General features: G+C 39.7%; 1 protein-coding gene across 1 annotated transcript in view; it reads left to right on the top strand.

Moving 5' to 3' along the window:
• Nucleotides 1–504: 504 nt before the first annotated feature.
• Nucleotides 505–22203, top strand: part of notch3 (notch receptor 3) — a 37953-nt gene continuing 16254 nt past the window's right edge. The window contains exons 1-9 of the mRNA XM_082531938.1: nucleotides 505–830; nucleotides 1790–1862; nucleotides 11281–11423; nucleotides 11520–11855; nucleotides 12442–12564; nucleotides 12654–12887; nucleotides 12968–13123; nucleotides 13263–13448; nucleotides 14567–14680. Of these exons, the coding sequence (XP_082388064.1) occupies nucleotides 770–830; nucleotides 1790–1862; nucleotides 11281–11423; nucleotides 11520–11855; nucleotides 12442–12564; nucleotides 12654–12887; nucleotides 12968–13123; nucleotides 13263–13448; nucleotides 14567–14680 (1426 nt within the window). The 5' untranslated portion in view covers nucleotides 505–769. The remainder of the gene's footprint in view (nucleotides 831–1789; nucleotides 1863–11280; nucleotides 11424–11519; nucleotides 11856–12441; nucleotides 12565–12653; nucleotides 12888–12967; nucleotides 13124–13262; nucleotides 13449–14566; nucleotides 14681–22203) is intronic.

The raw sequence follows: 22203 nt of genomic DNA on the forward strand, positions 1-22203 counted from the left end.
TCAGCCTGTTTTACGGAATACTATCAGGATGCAAAAAAGGAAAAAAAGAAAGAAAAGAAAAAGAAAACATATAGACTGTGTAAAGTCCACCAGCCTCCTTATGTCTGTAAAAATACAGTCCCGTGTTTGTCTAGGACCTTTAGGAGAAAAAAAATCATAGATTAACACTTTTCAGAAGATAGTGTTGATTTCAAAATTGAAGGGGTTATTCGCACAGTTGCAGTTGTGTAAGGTCTGTCAGTACAAAATGTCAAACATGCCAGGAAAGTTCTCTACTGTTTATAGTTTTAGTCCAGACCTCATTGAACTGCTGCAAGAAGTCCTGATCATCGTTGTACTGCCTCCAATAGCTTAGTATGTAAAAAAAAAAAAGAAAAAAAAAAGACAATACTACAGTTGGTGTGTGTGTGTGTGTGTGTGCGCGCGCGGGGTGGGGGGGGGGGGGGGGGGGGTGGGGGGGGGCTGGGATCGAAAGATAGACAGAAGGGGAGAGAGAGAGAGAGAGCGAGAGCGGAGAGGCGGAGTAATCCCAAACGCTGGGACAGATCGGGAAGCAAAACTTTTTTCAAAAGTTTTAGGAGGTGAGAGGAGAATCACAGCAGCCGTGGCCGAGCTGCGGAGGATATTACGGGATTAGGATCTAACGCTACGTTTTCCGGCTGACTTTATGAAAAAGAACCCATCGATTTTGGAGCTTTTCATGTGAACTTAACAAAGGATGTATTTCTACTAAAAAAATACTTCAAACGCTGGAAACTTTTCCACCGAAATGGAAGGGAATATTCCATGGATTCTTTTGTCATTTTTATTGTTTATGCATGTCTGTGAAGGTAAGTCATCTTGCACTTTTAATACCTGAGTTCACAGTTTAGATTTATACCCACCGGTAGGCTAGACTGGACTTGTCTGGACAGCCGAGCCACCGTCCAGTTCCAAATAATGAGGTTATCCTTGATTATCTAGGCTACCAGTGAGTACTAATATGTACTAATAAGTTTCTCTTTTTATCCTTTTTGTTCGTCTATTTATTTGGTAGTTATTTGGAATTTTAGTTGTTTTCTCGTCTTTCACAAAAAAATGTCGTTGTTTTTACGTGGTATTTATGTCTATTATCGTTGTTTATAAATAGTTGTACTCACTTTGTGTTCTGCATTATAATCAAACAGAAATACACACTACCTCAAAATGATTCAATATTATTCAGGAAAGACGTGTTTGATAGATTATAGGTCAATAAGTCAAGTCAGCGGTTTAAATACCGACAATCACATTTTGGCACGACAGCGGCAACAGGTCGTTGTAGCAGATTCGGGTTAGCGCATCATGTGTAAAATAGCTGGTGTTCGTGTGATTAAACCACTCATTGCTGTATAGATAAACATAGAAATTCGGAACCTGCAGGAAAGTTAGTTTAACTGTGTGGGAAAGGTCTGATGGCAAGGTGACAAAACCCAGAGTGCGCAGAAGGAATTTAGAATATTTGATTAACTTTTTTTGTATGTGTGGTTTAAACTTTAACTGAATACCAAAACATGTTCTCTCCTAAACAAATAATTTTTTAAGCACAAGCAACTCGGTACTTTAGCATGCATATCTATCAAGGAAACGCAGAAATGTATCTTCTTTTAGTGGAGATGTGCGGGTGTGTCTACAAGATGTAACAAGTGGCAAAGGACTGTTGTCTAGAAATCACTATCAGCGAGTTTTGATTAGTTATGTAAATTAGGTTATGATGATTTGTAGACAACTACTAAAGTTGTTTTTTAACATCTTTCTTTGATTTCCACAGGAATCCGTTGCGTGGATCAACACAGGCCATGTGAAAATGGAGGGACATGCCTAGATTCACCTTCTCGATGCATGTAAGTGCAACTTTTTTTTTTAAAAAAACCTACCAGCGCAAAGGGCGATAGCTACCATTTGCCAATGCTCGAAACCAACAGTTTTGTGTATAACCTGGCAGATTTCCGGTGTTTTTTCTCTGTCTTAAACAAGGAGCGAGAAATGCCCCTGTTATTACCTATTGTCTAGATAATAACGCCCACATAACAGTGGTGAAAGATAGAACAAATTGATTAGACCTGCACAGATGAGCATCAACAAGTCTGGAAATGCATGGACGACACACTCATCTCTTGCACCTGTTAAGGAGCTCATTCAGTCATAAATCACAACATCTTGCTGCACATTGCCAAAGGAGCGTTTCTTTGTGTGTTTGGCTCAATTTTTTTTTTATTCAATGTAGCCTCAGCTTTAAAGCAATTTCTATTTATTTAAATTCCTTAAATAGCTTTAGAAAATTTTAAATTGTTTTTTTTTAACTAATTGTCTTAATGTCCTGCCTATTCCTGCAGTTTAGAGGTTTTGCATCTTTTGTCAAAGCTTTTGTTTTTCAAATGAGGAGGCTATTACAATAGTCAAGTTAAATAGTCTACAGTGTCCTGCCCTGGGGTCATTTTAAAGGAAAGAAAAAAACCCTATACTTCAGGAAAAATGCCTGAGGGGGGTCAGATGGAGGAGATACTTTTAAAACGAAACTCCTTGTTTGCCAGCTGTATCCTTCCAAAACAGTAAATTTACTCTTTTATGGGAGATGGTAGCACTTTACCGTACTGCATGGACCTAAGTTAATCCAATACCCTGAATAGACTTGTTCAAGGCAAAAGCACATCCCCACACATGTATATACTGTGTGTATGTTTGTGCATTACGTTGCACTTGTATAAAGTTCCTGTACTCCCAGTAGAAGTAATTACACATTAGTCAATGTGTAACTTAACTGCAAGTGAAACTAGTAACCACTACCCACATTTTTTCAATCATTAACTATAGCCAGGATTGTTTTTATTGGGTAAATGTATAATTTTATTTGGACCGATTTTTTTAAACTTCATTTCACGATCACATAATTTACTTTGAACTACTATGAGTGAAAATCAACACAACACTCCCAGTGTTTGGTCTAAGTGTATTAATCTCCAGATTAAGTGTAATTACATCACAGGGATTGTGTTTGCCTTTTTTGTTCCTCTGATCCTTTGTGTTGTGTATATGAGTGTGTTCATATGTTAGTGATGTGGGAGCGGTGAATGTGTAATTACTAAGTTGGTAGAGTACCAAAAATCATTAAGAATGACAAGGTTGAGATATTTGTTTTTTGTTTTGTTTTTTCCAATGGAAGGGGACATCAAATGTAGAAAAAGGCCCATAATATGGGAGAGCAGTGGAGTGGAGCATGGCCACATGAGAGTGGTCAGACCAGTCCTATGAGTAGTGGAGCCACCCCACCCCTTCCCCTGGGAGCCTACAGAAACAGGAGATTCAAAATAGGAGAAAAGATCCTTTCTTCCACCAGATACCTGGCTGTAACCTGGCACCAGAACTAGAACAGGGTTTAGGAAGGCAGAGAAGAAAGGCCACAGCAATGTGAGGCCAGTGTAGAATGGAAAGAAACAAAATGCAGAGGCAGATATGTGCTTTGGCATTTGAAAGGAATTTAGAAAAACAGCAGAAAGCACTTTCATAGAAAGCAAAGCTGTTCCATAGAACAGGACACATCACTTCGTGTAGAGAAGTTCACTTGCCCTTCCTTGTTGTCCAGCTACTGTGCTATTTGTTGTTCTTACAGGAAAACAGATTCTCAAGTGACTCTATTACAGTGTCTGTGACAGTTGCCATTGTTACTGTTCCAGACACTGTTCCAAAACCAATGTATCCTCTGTCTTGTTTTTCACAGCATAACTTCAAAGTGCATGAAATCTTGTTTGTTTCTTTATATGTCTCTGATTATAGTGGTTTCCTTCTCAGGTAACCAACTTTGTAATGCCAGTTTTAGTTGTTTCTGTCACTCAGTAAAAATCAGTCACTGTTATTAGTTTTAATAGGTTGATTGTCTGTGTGGAGCTCGAGATTTTGGCACCGACTGCCATTTTCCATTATTTCTAACTATTTGATATAATACAGTAAAATTTAATGTTATTAAAAGTTATATTTAAAAGCATATCTACAAATGGTTTAGTACAAATTTTTGGAAGGCTTTTCTCTTTGATACACAATAAATATTCTTCACAATCTTACAATGCCACAGAGTTTTGAACTTGACAATGAAGAGTTCATAGTGTCACTGAAAGTGTAATTTCTAGGTGAGCAGTCAGGAAGTGTAGTTGAACAGCCTTTGGCCCCTCAGCTCCACCCTGCTTGAAGAGTGCTACAGCAGTATGGACAGAGGAAAGATAATTAGGCAGATTGAGGGGGTGTCATTCAGAGGAGATCCAGCTGGGGGAATTGGACTGGGGGTAGGGAATGGGTTGAGAGAAGCTGGCTAGGAGGGAGTGAGGGTGTGGGCGGGGGGTCTGCATATAGGACAGCTGGTGGATGTTGTGATGGTAATCCAGTGAAGTCAGATCTTGACAAAGGGAAAGCATAGGGCCAGGTGCTGCCATTGAGCAGTCAGTCGCCCCCATACTGTGAGAGACAAGCTTGTGGAGGAATGAATCCGGTAGCCCACAGTCCCTCTAGCACATGTTGCCTCTCTCACAGTAACACAGTAACAGCAACTGTGTCTGCTCTTTCTCTCACTGCATGCTGTCCTAGCTCCAGCTACTCATCCTCTGTCTATCAGGGCAGAGGCAGATCACAGATTACAACCAGCTCTTTCCCCTCTGATCTGCCAAGCTGAATGAAAATAAATATGGAAGTTCTCTGCTATCTGAGACCCGTGTTATAAATGGATTGCCCTTGGCTTCAGTAGCAGAGTTATCATATAAATTGGGAGTGTTTTGTTATGACCCTGTAGCAACTCCCAGACTCTTAAAGCATGATAAAGAGGGCACCTTTGACTTGCCCTCTTTGTCATGTCAAGATACTGTGGAGTTTGTCTGCCTACATTGTTTCACTTTTGGCAAAATAGAAGGCAAAAATAAGGAAGTTTTTGATTTTCTCTGGATGGGTTAAACATACATAGTACATACAAGCAGATAAGAAATACACTTTCAAAGGAACCCAATTCAATAATAAGTGGTTGCATTCTCTCATGCCAAAGCACATATTAAGTGACAGACCATAGCAAAGAAACAGATTATATTATTGTCTTAGTACACGGCACCTTGGGGCTAGTGTTTTCTTTGGTATCTTTATAGTGGATTAGAAAGGAATGCTTAGCAAGATTCCTCCTCTCCCCCTGGTGCTTTCAGGTTATTGTCTCTACCTCCCATCCATTCATCCTTCTACCCCCTTTCGGAATGCCTTAAACAGTACTGTCTGAGACTGTGCAGAGAGTATTCCAGCAGTCTCATTGAAGAATTCATAGTGATTTGGCTGATTATTAAATTCTTATGGTGCCATTTTGAAGGCAAATACTGTCTTAACTCTCATGCTGTCATGCCAGGCAGATGGAGCCATTGTCTTGCCATTTTACAGACGAATTGAAAGCACAGAAAAGTATAATGACTCAAGAGGATAGTGTTCATATCTATGAGGATATGAGTGCTATCTGACAAAGAGGTTACACCATTAGGGGGAACATATTGGTTTGCTGTCCCTTCTCTTCTGTGGTTCATGACTGGAGACTGGGAGCTGTGGTTCCCAGGCTCCCTCAAAGGAAGTGGTGCCTTCTGACCTCCCAGCTACACACATCCTGTCTTATCAGAGAAGCTTAAGCAGCTTGATTACTTCATAATTCTCCATTTTCTGATCTTTTTCTTTATTGTGTTTAATTCCACCACTTCTCATTACTTGGATACATTGCGCTACATTGCCTTATACTCTGCAACCTGGAACTTTTATCTGAGAATGTGGAAATTAAATTCATATGCACTTTCTTACGCATTGCATATAAGTAATATTTATGTCGGTTTTACCCCTGAAACAACCTGTTGGAATTTGCAAATTATTCTCTTTGATGTCTATGTATGTCTGAACTGCAAGCTTATTTAAGGATAAGCCTGGATGTGAAGTTTCATTGCCTGGTTGTTTGCTCTTATCCAGGAGACAATGACTTCTGAAGAGACACTCAGGCAGGTCTGATTAGAATAACTTAGGTTTGCCAGTGAAAAATTCCCCAGTGTCTCCCTCCCTGTCAGCAGAGGAAGGGATGGGTCCATCATTAAAGGATTCAGGAAAAGGCATTCACTTTTCCACTAAGCATAATTTCCACAAACACTTTGCTTCCAGCAAGGCAGCATTTTACTAAGCCATAACCTTTTCTTAATTAAAAATACTGAGGTGTTGTGGGCTTAAACACTTTGCCACTTCATAAGAGCACTTGATTGCTGCATTTTTGCCATGTGTTGGTTTTATTGAATATTTTATTACTCTACACTTCTTTAACATCTTTAGTGCTTTTTGGGGCAACATAAACATTTTCCTTGTAAGAACTTTTGACAGTTCCTCACATCAATAAGCACGCGAGAGGTTGTGCTGACCTCAGTCAATCCATGTGATATTTTGTGTGAACAATTTTAAGTGATGCTGGCGTAGTTCTATTTAATCCAAAATTAAAACAAAACACTGGATAAGTCATTGTAGTTTATCTTTGACTTTAACATTGGGATGGGGCCCTTTCAATTTCAAAGTTTTCCAAAAAATCTGGTTCAGTTTAGGTGGTTGGGTGGGGTTTTGTGGTGGAGTTCAATAGAGAATGCTTTGAAAGACCTCAACCCTAGGATTCATGCATTGTGGTTTTGGGCAAATGCATTGCTATTTGAAAAATGTGAGGGTGTATTCTTTCAGACTGACACTAGAAGCTGTTTCGATAGTGTGTGAGGTAGCAAGAATTGTGCGTGAGATCTCCCCCCCCCACACACACACACACACACTTTTTTGGAAAGTGTATTAGTGAGCACTTAGCAACAGGACCTATTTATTCTCTCAGTACAGTGGATATGTGCTTTCCTCGCTGCCAAGGAAATGTCTGGTATTTCCTTGGAATTCTGGATTTATATTAATATTATTATAATACACGATAGTCTCTCACTGATAAAGTATGAACTGTGATAGGACTATCAGAGTTAAGAAGGATTCACTTAGTCCTCCCAGCTTTTTAGTTAGATTAATTAACACTTTTCCTCGAGTAAGTTAAATGTCTTTCTAGTCACATGTTTAATATGCATGTTTGGGGGGGGGGGGGGGGGGGGGTGGCTGTGGAAAGCTTCTAGACTGTTCAATGCTTTCATTGTGTCTCTAGGAACAATTGTTGAAACAAACCTTGGCCTTTAGACTGTGAAACAGTCATCCTTTTGGACATGATTGTACTTAATTATGAGTCTGAATTGGTTTAGCACAGCGCTCAGAGCTACCTGCATATGTAGGAGGATCAGTCTTCTGAAGTGCCCCAACTGTCCTTATGAAACCCTGTCTCCCATCACCCCCCTTTTTTCCCACTCTAGCTCTGTCTCACTATGGGTTACTGTTGCCAGGCTACAGCCCAGGCCTGAAAGACTAGCTGTTTGGGTCACTGCCCCCCACTCCCTCCTACCCCTACCATCTTCCCCCACCCCCCAACACTTTCATTCAAAGAAGTTCTGACTACTTTAGCTCTTTTATTTGGACCACAAAACATTCCCCAACCCCCAATCTGGCTCTCTGCTGAAAAGGAGAGCCAAGCTGGAGAGAGCAGAGCAGAGGAGGTTGCTGGAAGGAGGGGGTGTGGAGATGGGCTCCTGTTGGCAGTGTGGTGTCAGTGTGGACTCTTCATAAAAGAGAAGAGCTGGTCCTGCTTGCTTGTGGAAAGAGGGGGAAGGGTATGAGGTAGTTGTATTAGGAAATGTTTTAAGACTTTTCCAATAGATTCATTATATGATGTCATACCAACTTCAAGCGTTAAAAAACGTAAGACTAGCTTTTTTCAGGCAACAGAGAATTTGAAAAGTTGTCCCAAGTCAAAACATGATAGTTCAGTTGTTTCTCTTCCTTTCCATTTGTCTTAGAAAATGCCCCCTAAGATAAGAAGAATCCTTTATAGTTGTTGTTTTGTGGAGCATGACTGTGTGTACGAACCGTGTCAGAGATTACAGCCTCTTTGTTCACAGGTGAGCCGCCCTTTGACCTCTGGCTGAGTTGCCGCTATTGTGTAGAAGAGGATGAGCTCAGGTTACCCTGCTTCAGTGACCCAGAAACCAGGAAAACTGGCATTGTGTTACACAAGTAACAAGTGACAGAACTTACATAAATCCGATGGTTTTAGTCTTGATATCACGTTACTTGATACAGAACAACTCTGCAATCAAAGCACACTGACTGAATCCCATTTTGTTTTTGGATGTTTAATAATCATTTGTATTTGAAGCTCTCAATTAAACCTTTGACAAGGTTGCTATTTCTCTTTTCCTTCTTATATAATTTCCTCAGTGGATCTTCTCTTTTATGCATTCATGATACAACCACTCCTCAGAGCCTGAGGCTGTTTGTAAGTTGTTTTTTCTTTGTGTTTGGGTGTGTAGTGATTGTTGCATGTGTTTGCTTTGTTGCAGTGGTGCCTCCACATAACAGTGTTTGTTAGGCAGAACTGTTAATGCATGTATTTGTTAAGGTTGAGCATACCTTCTGAGATATTTAAAATGCCTTGTGTTTGTGACTGTGTGTGTGTTGGTTACAAAGTTTTTCCCATGGGCAAAGAAGCTCAATGGTTTTGGCTTAAAGTCTGGCACCGGAGCTAAATGCTAGACAACTAGAGGTACTCTGACAGATGTGGACAGATGCATGGTGTCAGTACTGCAGCTGGCAAAAACCTTCATATGTGCTGACAAGGAGAGATTACTCATTCTGCCCGTCTCTCTGTTGCACCCAGAGACCTCTTCCTCATCTGCTGTACGCTCTTCCTCCAAGGTCAGATGTTGACACTCACTAAGTATGACTCAGGGGCCCATTGCACAACAGCAAACTGCACCTGCCTTTCACATCCGCCACAATTAAAGTTGGGCTCACGCAAAGGCACAGATCCTGCCCTTCTGTTCCCATGGGCAGTGAAATCCATAAGGTTATAAAGAGCCTGATAAGCAGACTTTTCACAGTGGTATGAAGTGTGAACCAGGACAAAAGTTGCATGTCTCTCACAGTCTCTACGCTGATAGCATTCTGATTTGTGTGTTATGGGAGTAGCATGTTGGCAAGGAGTCAGGTCTAGACAAAAGAATGTGTGTTTTGGCTGCTTACTTCATTGCACATTTGAAAGGGAGGACAAATAATTTATCAGGCGTTATTACTATCGTCACTTTTATAAGCCCACCCACAGATACACTTGTATACCTGTATGTTAAAGATGAAAACACATTAATTCCAAATAAATATTTTAATCTGTATATCAACATACACTTGGGGACACATTACTTCCTGGAGTGAGTTGTTGATTTCTTTCCACATAGAGTCATGATGGTCTTTGGAGAACAACGCCTGCTAAGTTTCTAGCTTTTTGGTTTTCATCAGCAGTCAAATATGGCTCCAGAAGAATTTGACTGTCAGTCTGCGTTGTATCTTTCAGCTCTTAAAGCAATTTTGTTCATCAGTCCTTTCAAAGACCGCTTTGTTCCACATTTGTGTTTCATTTTTAGTGACACCCTAGATTCCAGACATAGTTAATTTGCCTCTAAATAAACCCAGCCAAGCCATGACAAATAGCCATGGGAACCATGGTTGGGGGGTAGGGGTGATTGGTTGGGTGTCAAGCTTGCTTGTTCATCTGTGAGGTTACTATGGCAACAAGAATAGTGCATTACGAGTGAGTACTGTGTTTTCAGAGCAAAGGACCAGGGATTACAGGAAATATGACATGACATTCTTGATGGACCAGACTACTCTTGTTTCCTTTTGATCTCCCTCTCTACCAATTGCACCTTCAAAAGACAGTCTCTCCTGTGGAGCATCCCCTCCTCACACTCTGTAGCCTGAGTGACATTATCATCACAATCAAACAGGGAACCCTCTAACATCTGACCTCTCAGCCTCATGAGAGGAGGAGGGGTTTAGGAGAAGGAAAAGTAGCTGTAGTAAATGCGCAAAATCTGTCTCTCAACATAGGCATTCAAATGGCTTCAGTTTAACTTTCCAATGAAGTCTCATGTTCTGTTGGAAGATGTCAGTTCCCTATATTCTCTTTCTAACAATTAAATTCAACATAGCACCAAACTATCACTTTAAAAATATATTTTTACACTCTTGTGTACTTTCATGCATAGTTCACAATTTAAATTGCTTTTGAAAGCTGGAGAAAAAAAAATTAAACAAAACCGAGAAACCTTAAGTTTTCTATTGTTCCACCAATCTAGACCAGCCAGAAACAAAGCATCCTTTTTCATAGAAAATCAAGATCTGGATCGGTTTCCCTGCCGCCTAATTTAAAGCAGCCTCAGCCTCCTAGCCAGGAGTGAGAGCATTTTATGCTTTTTTGTCTTTTTTCTTAGAGTGGGACTGCACATACAAAAGTAAGAATGAAAAAATGCATTATCCTGTAAGTGAGAACAGATGAAAACCCATTTTTGATCCTGCCCAGGGTTTCTCTCCATTGAAAGAGATGACAGTGCCCAAGGGTGGGCCAGAACCCAGCTGTCACCTCACAGCCATAAGCATCAGCCTCTTTGAAGAGGGTTCCTGTCCTCAGTCAAGGGCTTCACTGTGGGTGTAGTGTTACCAGCACTCCAAACCTTGCCTGAACTCCCATAGGAGCTTCATAGAGAGCAACTGGAAACCCTGTTTTTATATTTATCTCAGCTTCTTTGTACTGCATGTTTGGGTCAAGCTCAAACAATGTCTACACAGCTTGAATAGAGACAAGGCAATTATAGGTCACCCCTCAGACTCCAGTCTTCAGGGTAGTTGCAGAATGAAAAGTAATGGAACCCAAAAAATAAATGAATGTTTTGAATAAACTGATATCACCACATGTTTTAGAATACAGCCATCAAGAGGACAGTTAGTTGTTTAATTTAAACACCACAGCTGTTTCTCCTATCCTGTTAAAGAGCACTGTGTGCAACCCTTGTTTTTCCTCATGTTAGTATTTGTTGGCAATTGTTAAATTTCCAAACTGTTTCTGGGTGTGTTCTTTTTCATATATGGGAACAGAAATAAGAACTGGGGTGTGGAAAAACTGGAGAATGTTAGCTGACACTGAGAAAATTAGGTTTTCCAACTGAAAATAGTAGTGTGCGACTAATAAAGTCAATAACACACATGGCCTAACTCTGTCTTTTCATTGTATTTCTTTTCTTTTTTGTGGCTCTACTAATATGTGTGCTATATATTATGAGAAAAAATATCCTAAAACAATCCTTATATGTGTGTTTTTAGATGTCGTCCCGGATTCATTGGTCCTCTCTGTCAACACCTGGATCCATGTCTTCGATCACAATGTCAGAATGGAGCAGCATGCAAGAGCGAGGTGCTCAATGGTGTCACACAGTACACTTGTGTGTGCCAGAGAGGGTTCAGAGGTATGTCTAAAAGAATGCATATGTACTGGAAACGTCAGATCTTATCAAGTAAATTCAAAGTATCAAATTGATTTCTGTTCACTATTTGATTCCCAGGCCAAGACTGCTCCCTCATTGATGCTTGTGCGACAAGTCCCTGTGCCAACGGAGCCCGATGTGTCAATTGGAATAACCATTATAACTGTTCCTGTCCGCCTGGCTTCCAAGGAAAGAACTGCCGCAATGACATTGACGAGTGCCGCAAGCCTGGTGTTTGCCTCAATGGTGGAACCTGCATAAACATCCATGGGTCCTTCCGCTGTCAGTGCCAGCCAGGCTACAGCGGGCGCACATGTGAGGTGTCCACCTTGCCCTGTGCACCATCTCAGTGCCTTAATGGGGGCACATGTCGACAGACCAGCGATCATTCCTATGAGTGTGCTTGCCTACCAGGTACAATTTCTCTTTAGCAGAGCAGTAGAACACACACAAACACACGGTCGCTCCACTGCTACGGGCATCAGATTTTCCCAGCCTGATGACGTAGCTGTTAATGCTGCTGCTGGTGTTTTATATCCTCTGTCTTATGTCAGCTTCCTGTCTGCTCTTAATAGCTTCTAAGGGTGGATGGATTGGTGGGAGAGTTGGAGGCAGGCGGCCTGCAACCTTCTCTGCTCTTGTCACAACAGAAGGAATTTATTTTATGGGGCTTCTGGTTTCCCACTGGGAGCTGACAGGAAATGTCTTTTGCCAGAGAGGAAGTCATTGAAACTGTGAGAGATTATAAAACAAGCAAACACAGAGGGGGGTGTTGACCTCTGAAGCAGGCAAGAGTCAGTGCTGTTGCTGACATTATGTGGGAACATGTAAACAATTAAACACCCATTGAACCCTTTTACTGTTCATCTTGCTTCTCACCTTGGGTTGTTATACAAAACATGATTTAAGATTATGAGCAGAAATGTTAGTGTCTGCAAAATGGATGTGTTTGCCACTGTATCTGCGTGCTATAAGGCTTTTGTCTTTAAATTTGTCTCAGGTTTTGAAGGACACAACTGTGAGAACAATGTGGATGACTGCCCAGGTCACAAGTGCATGAATGGAGGAATATGTGTAGATGGAGTTAATACATACAACTGCCAGTGTCCACCAGAATGGACAGGTATAGCTCTTCAAATTAACTTTAAATACAGGTATACATGTCATGTACATAGAAAATATGTTCAAACCCATATTTCACCTACCCACTAGGACAATACTGCGCTGAGGATGTAAATGAGTGTCAAATGCAACCCAATGCATGCCATAATGGGGGTACTTGCTTCAACACCATTGGTGGCCATACTTGTGTCTGCGTCAATGGCTGGACTGGAGATGACTGCAGTGAGAACATTGATGACTGTGCAATAGCTGTTTGCTTCAATGGCGCCACCTGTCATGACCGTGTAGCATCCTTTTTCTGCGAGTGCCCAGTTGGAAAGACAGGTAAGTGGGCTTTTCTATCTGCCTATTTGGCCCTTTTAATCCTGTATGATAAATTGTTGATATATGTGTTTTATCCACAGGTTTGCTATGCCACCTTGATGATGCATGTGTAAGCAACCCTTGCAATGAGGGAGCAGTGTGTGACACCAACCCTCTTAATGGCCGTGCCATTTGTACCTGTCCTGCTGGCTTTGTAGGGGGTGCCTGCAACCAGGACATGGATGAATGCTCAATTGGCAAGTCTGCTTTTTTTTGGCTTGTTTTTTTTCTTGCCAAATCCAGGTCCTGTTGTTATATGCTGTGTATGCTGTGTTGTTGTATCTATTTTTCTTCTGAATGTGTTCCATATTCTAATCCTTTGCCTTCTACCAACAGGTGCAAACCCATGTGAGCATTTTGGAAAATGTGTGAACACAGAGGGGTCTTTCCAGTGTCAATGTGGCCGGGGATATGCCGGCCCACGTTGTGAGATTGACATCAATGAATGCTTGTCCATGCCCTGCCAGAATGATGCCACTTGTCTTGACCGGATTGGAGAGTTCACCTGCATCTGCATGCCAGGTACAAAGACATTTTGTATGGCCACTCCATTATGATAAAGAGAAAAATCACTTCTTTTTTTATTTTTAATAAACTAACTATGCTTACATAAATTATTGTTGCAATTTTACATCCTGCACTCAGGTTTTAGGTGAGCTTAATTTTTTTTAAAATATACTTTAAAAACAGCTTTTTAAAACTCAAACTCTGGCACAACACAGATTTATCATCCAAGAGAATCACTTTTGACCAAAAGATACTTTTGAAAACTTGTACTTCGAAAGAAACACAATATATAATGCCACCATACTGCCAGTGTAGAAGGTTATGTAATGTATTTCCCTAAGCACTGGCTATATGGAGGCACCTCTCCATCCTCAGTGCACTGTACCACCAGATGGAGTATTGGTTTGGACTGAGTGATAGTTTTGACACTCTGGGACAAAAAACACAGTGAAACTCTCATGCACAGTTCTACATGCATGCTGGGGTTTTGGGAGCTATACAAATTAGAGCCGGGAGTTGGGTCTATAGGACTGGATGTGAGAGAGGGCGAGCAGTTAGGGGGAGGAGTGTGCTGTGAATACTAATGAGTGGTAGAGTGGTGGGAATGGAGTGGAACAATAGGGCCCCTCTGTGCTCCACTTTGCACCCCTCATATACACAGAGAGGGAAAGAGGCTCTTTCCCAGAGCCTGTCCCCCTCCCCCCTCCAGAGACAGGGCCTTCCTCCTCACCCTCCTCATCATCAGTCAGCCTGGCAAAGCTCATGTGGTGCTACTGATTATTTCTGATTCCACGCTAGCCTCACCACAGGAGCAAGACTCTGACTCACATTCTGTTTCACCTCAATGAAGGACCTAAAGTAAAAAGCATAACATGCATCTGCTGAATGGGACACTGAGCCAAGGAGGAGCAAAGCTCTATGGACAGTAGTGCGTGGCGATTTCAGTTCAGTGGAATTGGATGCCGTGGTTTAGCAAAAGCAAGTGTAAAATGATCACAAGTAAAAAAGTTCCTACACAATACACAGAATTATGTACACACCATGTTGGCTTGAACTGACCCGTACTCCAAAGTGAGAAACAGGTTTAAAAGCAATAAAAAAGTTCTAAAAAGAAGAACACTTCTGTCTTCCAGGCTACGTGGGCACATACTGCGAGACTGATGTGGATGACTGCGAGAGTAACCCATGCGTGAATGATGGGATATGTCGGGATATGGTCAATGGTTTCACGTGCACATGCCAGCCAGGTAAAATTGTTTTGAATTGCTTTTTTTCAGACACAATGGCAACTAACAAACTGGAGGACAGATTTGAAAATATTAAATACCTTTAACAAGTAATAATCTTTTACCATGTGATTAATTTTTTTGACCTATTATCATATGCAAAAACAACTCAAGTAGTTAAGCCAAAAAGCATTTGGATACTAAAAAATTAAAAGTCTGATTGCAAACTATTGTATTTTGGGTCAAAGTCCTATGAATTACACCACTGACTCATTTCCAGCTTTCTAATGCTAAAATTGTATTTTTGATATCTATATTTTTTACTTTAATTTACTTCTTATTTGGCAAGCTGATTTTTCTGGAGCACTACCGTGCTTTGCAGAGAACAGTGATAAAGGCTTGGGAGTGAGAATATGTTGGTTAACACCTGCAATACACTGACAGCATTAGTAAAAGCAGAAAGCCAAAGTTTAAATGTCCCCAGGACTAGTGGAGGGAGGGTCGGCCTCACTACTTTTGCCTGCTGGTATTTAGAGCCAGCACTCATATAAAAAGCCAGGCCCAAAAGTCTGCCTATCCCCTTGCCTGAACAAAGGCACCATTGTGACCCTTCCCTCCTCTATGGAATGTAGAAGGGACAGCAGCCTCCCTCATCTTGCCCTCATGGTGGTGGTGGGGGGGCGGGGGACAGCAGTCCCACTAATGAGATTCTTTTCCAGGTTCGCAATTTACATCTGGGACAGACGTCCCCCCTCCGCCCCCCATCTAGCTATTGAGCTGGCGGAGCTCCCCTAAAAGAAAAAACAATCCCACCGCCTCCTCCAGCACCCCCTTTACCAGGCTAAGCATCAACACACAGACCGTCCTGACACTGTTAATCAACTGAGCAGTGTGTTACCAATGCACCAATTCACCCCTGTCTGGGCACTGTGCCCAGTGATTTCAAGCTTGCCCAGTTTCTCAGACTATTCAAGCTAGTTGTTGTTATTATTATTATTGTGTGGATGCTTTAAGCATCCACACTATTGAGTTCCTGTTTCTCTTTATTCTTTATTGTGTGGATGCTTTAAGCATCCACACTATTGAGTTCCTGTTTCTCTTTATTCTTTATTTTTATTATTATTATTCTTCAAGTTGCTTCCGTACACTTTTCGCCGTAGAACTACTTCCACAATTTTCAGCCGATTTTCACCGTTCAAATTTTAAACTATTCAGCTATTTTTGCTCTTTCCGGCTATGACTTTTGCTATTTTTAACTATTATACTTTTTAAAATATTCCACTTTTTTCCTTTAATTTGTCCCATTGAAATGAATGGGAAACTTCCAAAATTCTGCTAAAATTTGCTTGTTTTTGAAACTTAACTACTTCCTCATACTTTCACCTAGAACAACCATTCAAATTTTAAAATGTTCACAAATTATTGGGCTATTCAGGTATGATTCAGCTTTTTCAAATCTTTTACTGTTTTACTTTTATGCCTCTTAAAGTTTTGAGTTGCAAAATTGTGATTTTTCACAAAATACATGCGTTGTTATGGTTGCTATGCTCTTGGCTTCCAGTGTGCCACTGAAGCTTTTGCAGTCTTCTCTTCATGTCTGAACAACTGTTTGCTACTTGCTCAATTTTCACTCAACTTCCACAAATTATACATCAAAACGTAGGTATTTTTGCTGGCTTTCAGAAAATGTCACTATCATTGTTGTGTGATTTATAGAATTTTTGCAAATCTCCTCAGACCAACACAAGGTCTCAAAACTCTCCATATAAAGTCAATGGAGAGCTTGTTCAAAATCATCGCTGGATTTCTGTAATGAGAGGCATATTCGAATCGTCATATCTCCTTAACGAAGCGACTTTAAGACATGAGGCTTGTCCCCGAATATCTTCAGACACCCCTGACGCTCACAATTCAAGAATTTCTTTCTCACCTATTACCGTTCTGAAATGAGTTGGACTTGTTTGAGGGTAGGAAATTCGTCCTTCGCTCAGATTTCTTCAGATTTCAAAGTCTGGAAATGAACCACTTTTTTCTCTCGTCATAACTTTTTGTTGGATTTCCACAGAGACCTGAAAATTTCCATGACTGTTCACCAAAGCCTGCTGTCTCTTACGGTGAAAGAATGATATCGATACTCCAAATAGATTTCGAGTTACAAAGCGTTGTTTGAGGGCAAGTCAAGGCAGTTTTTGCTTCGCTCTACTCAGTTATGGTGCATTAGAAGTCAAATATCTTTAATAATTCATATTTTAATGATAAATTGTAAACACTGGAAGATTCCCCCATGTCTTCTGAACAAAACGGTGTAAGAATGACCGCTCTAGCCCCTACGGTTTGGGAATTATGGTCATTTGTTTGAGTGGAGTCCTCACTATGAGAAATAGGCTGCAATAATCCTGTGCCTCTCTGTGCTGCGTGTGTAAAAAGAGGCACATGTTTTGGCGGGAAAAAGTACACAGGCTCTCTGATTGGTGGATTCAAATTCAGCAGCTCCCAGGCTGACCTAGAAACTTACTTCTCTCTCCCTGTGCATTTTTTTGCTGATTTTTTCATTTAACAAGTATATTTGAGGGACCCTCAGCATGTTCAGCATTTTTTCAGCTGTCCATTTTGCTTTTCCAATTTTTCTGTTTAACTGATTACTATTGTGCTAAATCATACTATTTCTGCTATTTTATAAGATTTGTGCCTAATATAGTATTTCTGCTAAATTACAGTATTTCTGCTTTTTATACTATTTGTGCTAAAACATAGTATTTCTACTAAATGTAGTATTTATGCTTAATCATACTATTTCTGCTTTTTATGGGATTTGTGCCTAATATAGTATTTCTGCTTTTTATAGGATTTTTGCTCAAACATAATATTTCTACTAAATGTAGTGTTTATGCTTAATCATCCTATTTCTGCTTTTTATAGGATTTGTGCTTAATATAGTATTTCTGCTAAATTATAGTATTTCTGCTTTTTATAGTATTTGTGCTAAAACATAGTATTTCTACTAAATGTAGTATTTATGCTTAATCATAGTATTTCTATATATTTCTGCCAGGTCCCCAGGCAGCCAATCCTCTGTGAGGACTGAGACATTCAAATTTTCAAATCAGGGCCTGCACGGTTTCCCAGCCAATCATATATGTGTCCTGAGGCATTCAAATTTGCATATTGGGGCCTTCATGGCTTCTAAGCCAGCAAATCATATCTGAGGGCTGAGGAATTCAAATCCACAAATCAGGGCCTGCACGGCTTCCCAGGCAGCCAATCATATATGTGGCCTCAGGCATTCAAATTTGCATATTGGGGGAATTCGTGGCTTCTAAGTCAACAAGTCATCCATGTCGTATATCTCTAAAAATTCACATTTTAATGATAAATTGTTAACACTGGAAGATTCCCCCATCTCTTCTGAACAAAACGGTGTAAGAATGACCGCTCTAGCCCCTACGGTTTGGAAATTATGGTCATTTGTTTGAGGGGAGTCCTCACTATGAGAAATAGGCTGCAATAATCCTGTGCCTCTCTCTGCTGCGTGTGTAAAAAGATGCACCTGTTTTGGCGGGAAAAAGTACACAGGCTCTCTGATTGGTGGATTCAAATTCAGCAGCTCCCAGGCTGACCTAGAAACTTACTTCTCTCTCCCTGTGCATTTTTTTGCTGATTTTTTCATTTAACAAGTATATTTGAGGGACCCTCAGCATGTTCAGCATTTTTTCAGCTGTCCATTTTGCTTTTCCAATTTTTCTGTTTAACTTATTACTATTATGCTAAATCATACTGTTTCTGCTATTTCATAAGATTTGTGCTTAATATAGTATTTCTGCTTTTTATAGAATTTGTGCTTAATATAGTATTTCTGCTTTTTATATGATTTGTGCTTAATATAGTATTTCTGCTAAATTATAGTATTTCTGCTTTTTATAGTATTTGTGCTAAAACATAGTATTTCTACTAAATGTAGTATTTATGCTTAATCATACTATTTCTATATATTTCTGCCAGGTCCCCAGGCAGCCAATCCTCTGTGAGGACTGAGACATTCAAATTTTCAAATCAGGGCCTGCACGGTTTCCCAGCCAATCATATAAGTGTCCTGAGGCATTCAAATTTGCATATTGGGGCCTTCATGGCTTCTAAGCCAGCCAATCATATCTGAGGGCTGAGGAATTCAAATCCACAAATCAGGGCCTGCACAGCTTCCCAGGCAGCCAATCATATATGTGGCCTCAGGCATTCAAATTTGCATATTGGGGAATTCGTGGCTTCTAAGTCAACAAGTCATCCATGTCGTATATCTCTAAAAATTCACATTTTAATGATAAATTGTTAACACTGGAAGATTCCCCCATCTCTTCTGAACAAAACGGTGTAAGAATGACCGCTCTAGCCCCTACGGTTTGGAAATTATGGTCATTTGTTTGAGGGGAATCCTCACTATGAGAAATAGGCTGCAATAATCCTGTGCCTCTCTCTGCTGCGTGTGTAAAAAGATGCACATGTTTTGGCGGGAAAAAGTACACAGGCTCTCTGATTGGTGGATTCAAATTCAGCAGCTCCCAGGCTGACCTAGAAACTTACTTCTCTCTCCCTGTGCATTTTTATGCTGATTTTTTCATTTAACAAGTATATTTGAGGGACCCTCAGCATGTTCAGCATTTTTTCAGCTGTCCATTTTGCTTTTCCAATTTTTCTGTTTAACTTATTACTATTGTGCTAAATCATACTGTTTCTGCTATTTCATAAGATTTGTGCTTAATATAGTATTTCTGCTTTTAATAGGATTTGTGCTTAATATAGTATTTCTGCTTTTTATATGATTTGTGCTTAATATGGTATTTCTGCTAAATTATAGTATTTCTGCTTTTTATAGGATTTGTGCTAAAACATAGTATTTCTACTAAATGTAGTATTTATGCTTAATCATACTATTTCTGCTTTTTATAGGATTTGTGCTTAATATAGTATTTCTGCTAAATTATAGTATTTCTGCTTTTTATAGGATTTGTGCTAAAACATAGTATTTCTACTAAATGTAGTATTTATGCTTAATCATAGTATTTCTATATATTTCTGCCTGGTCCCCAGGCAGCCAATCCTCTGTGAGGACTTAGACATTCAAATTTTCAAATCAGGTCCTGCACGGTTTCCCAGCCAATCATATATGTGTCCTGAGGCATTCAAATTTGCATATTGGGGACTTCATGGCTTCTAAGCCAGCCAATCATATCTGAGGGCTGAGGAATTCAAATCCACAAATCAGGGCCTGCACAGCTTCCCAGCCAGCCAATCATGTATGTGGGCTCCAGGTATTCAAATTTGCATATTGGGGAATTCGTGGCTTCTAAGTCAACAAGTCATCCGTGTCATATATCTCTAAAAATTCATATTTTAATGATAAATTGTCAACACTTGAAGATTCCCCCATCTCTTCTGAACAAAACGGTGTAAGAATGACCGTTCTAGCTCCTACGGTTAGGAAATTATGGTCATTTGTTTGAGGGGAGTCGTCATTATGAGAAATAGACTGCAATGATCCTGTGTCTCTCTGTGCTGTGTGTGTAAAAAGGATGCACCTGTTTTGGAGGGAAAGAGTGCACAGGCTCTCTGATTGGTGGATTCAAATTCAGCAGCTCCCAGGCTGACCTAGAAACTCACTTTTCTCTCCCTGTGTGTGTGTGTGTGTGTGTGTGTGTGTGTGTGTGTGTGTGTGTGTGTGTGTGTGTGTGACAGAGAGAGAGAGAGAGAGAGAGAGAGAGAGAAAGGCTTTTAATGGGATGATCTCATTCTAAGATTCAAATTCAATATATTTAGACTGGTTGACTGAATTGGATCTTGTGTGTGTGTCTCTCTGTGCATGTGTGTTTTCTTATGTGTACATATTTGTGATTGTGTGGCTGTTATAGATTTTTTTGCTGATTTTTTTCATTTAACAAGTATAGTTGAGGGACGTTCAGCATGTTCATCATTTTTTCAGCTGTCCATTTTTGCTTTTCCAATTTTTCTGTTGAAGTTATTACTATTGTGCTAAATCATACTATTTCTGCTATTTTATAAGATTTGTGCCAAATACCGTATTTCTGCCAAATATAGTATTTCTGATTAATTAGTTTTTTCTACCAAATCATAGTACAGTATTTCTGCTTTTTATAGGGTTTGTGCTTAATATAGTATTTCTGCTAAATTATAGTATTTCTGCTTTTTATAGTATTTGTGCTAAATTATAGTATTTCTGCCAAATTATAATATTTGTGCTAAAACATAGTCTTAATTTAAAATTACAATATTCATAGTTCATCACAGTGTCTCTGGTAAATCACAATATTTCTGCTCTGTTGTACTATTTTTCTAAATCATAGTGTTTCTGTAATGTTTAAGTATTTTTGGCTAAATATATTCTTTCTGTTATCTTATACTATTTCTCCTAAATTCTTGTATTTTTGAGAAGTTATCATGTTTCTGGTAAGTTACAATATTTCTGCTAAATTCTGCTATGCTATTGTATTTCTGCCAAGTATTATGTTTCCTCTAAGATATTGCAGTTCTGCTAAGTTATTCCATTTTAGCAAACTTCTTTTGCTTCTGCAAAGTTTTTACAATTTCTGCAACTTTTCAGCTTTTTCAGCTAGTTTTTGCATACAGCTTCAGCTTTAAGCATCCACACTGCATTTTCGCAGGAAATGCAAATTTTTCTAGTTATTATTATTCTTCAAGTTGCTTCCGTACACTTTTCGCCGTAGAACTACTTCCACAATTTTCAGCCGATTTTCACCGTTCAAATTTTAAACTATTCTGCTATTTTTGCTCTTTCCGGCTATGACTTTTGCTATTTTTTGCTATTATACTTTTTAAAATATTCCACTTTTTTCCTTTAATTTGTCCCATTGAAATGAATGGGAAACTTCAGCAATTCTGCTAAAATTTGCTTGTTTTTGAAACTTAACTACTTCCTCATACTTTCACCTAGAACAACCATTCAAATTTTAAAATGTTCACAAATTATTGGGCTATTCAGGTATGATTCAGCTTTTTCAAATCTTTTACTGTTTTACTTTTATGCCTCTTAAAGTTTTGAGTTGCAAAATTGTGATTTTTCACAAAATACATGTGTTGTTATGGTTGCTATGCTCTTGGCTTCCAGTGTGCCACTGAAGGTTTTGCAATTTTCACTTCATGTCCGAACAACTTCCTGCTACTTGCTCAATTTTCACTCAACTTCCACAAATTATACATCAAAACGTAGGTATTTTTGCTGGCTTTCAGAAAATGTCACCATCATTGTTGTGGGATTTATATAATTTTGGCAAATCTCCTCAGACTAACACAAGGTCAGAAAACTCTCCATATAAAGTCAATGGAGAGTTTGTTCAAAATCACCGCTGCATTTCTGTAATGAGAGGCATATTCGAATCGTCATATCTCCTTAACGAAGCAAAGTTAAGACATGAGGCTTGTCCCGGTATATCTTCAGACACTCGTGACGCTCACAATTCAAGAATTATTTTCTCACCTATTACCGTTCTGAAATGAGTTGGACTTGTTTGAGGGTA

The sequence above is a fragment of the Aulonocara stuartgranti genome, assembly GCF_965226115.1.
Source record: "Aulonocara stuartgranti genome assembly, chromosome: 4".
NCBI classification, from domain to species: domain Eukaryota; kingdom Metazoa; phylum Chordata; class Actinopteri; order Cichliformes; family Cichlidae; genus Aulonocara; species Aulonocara stuartgranti.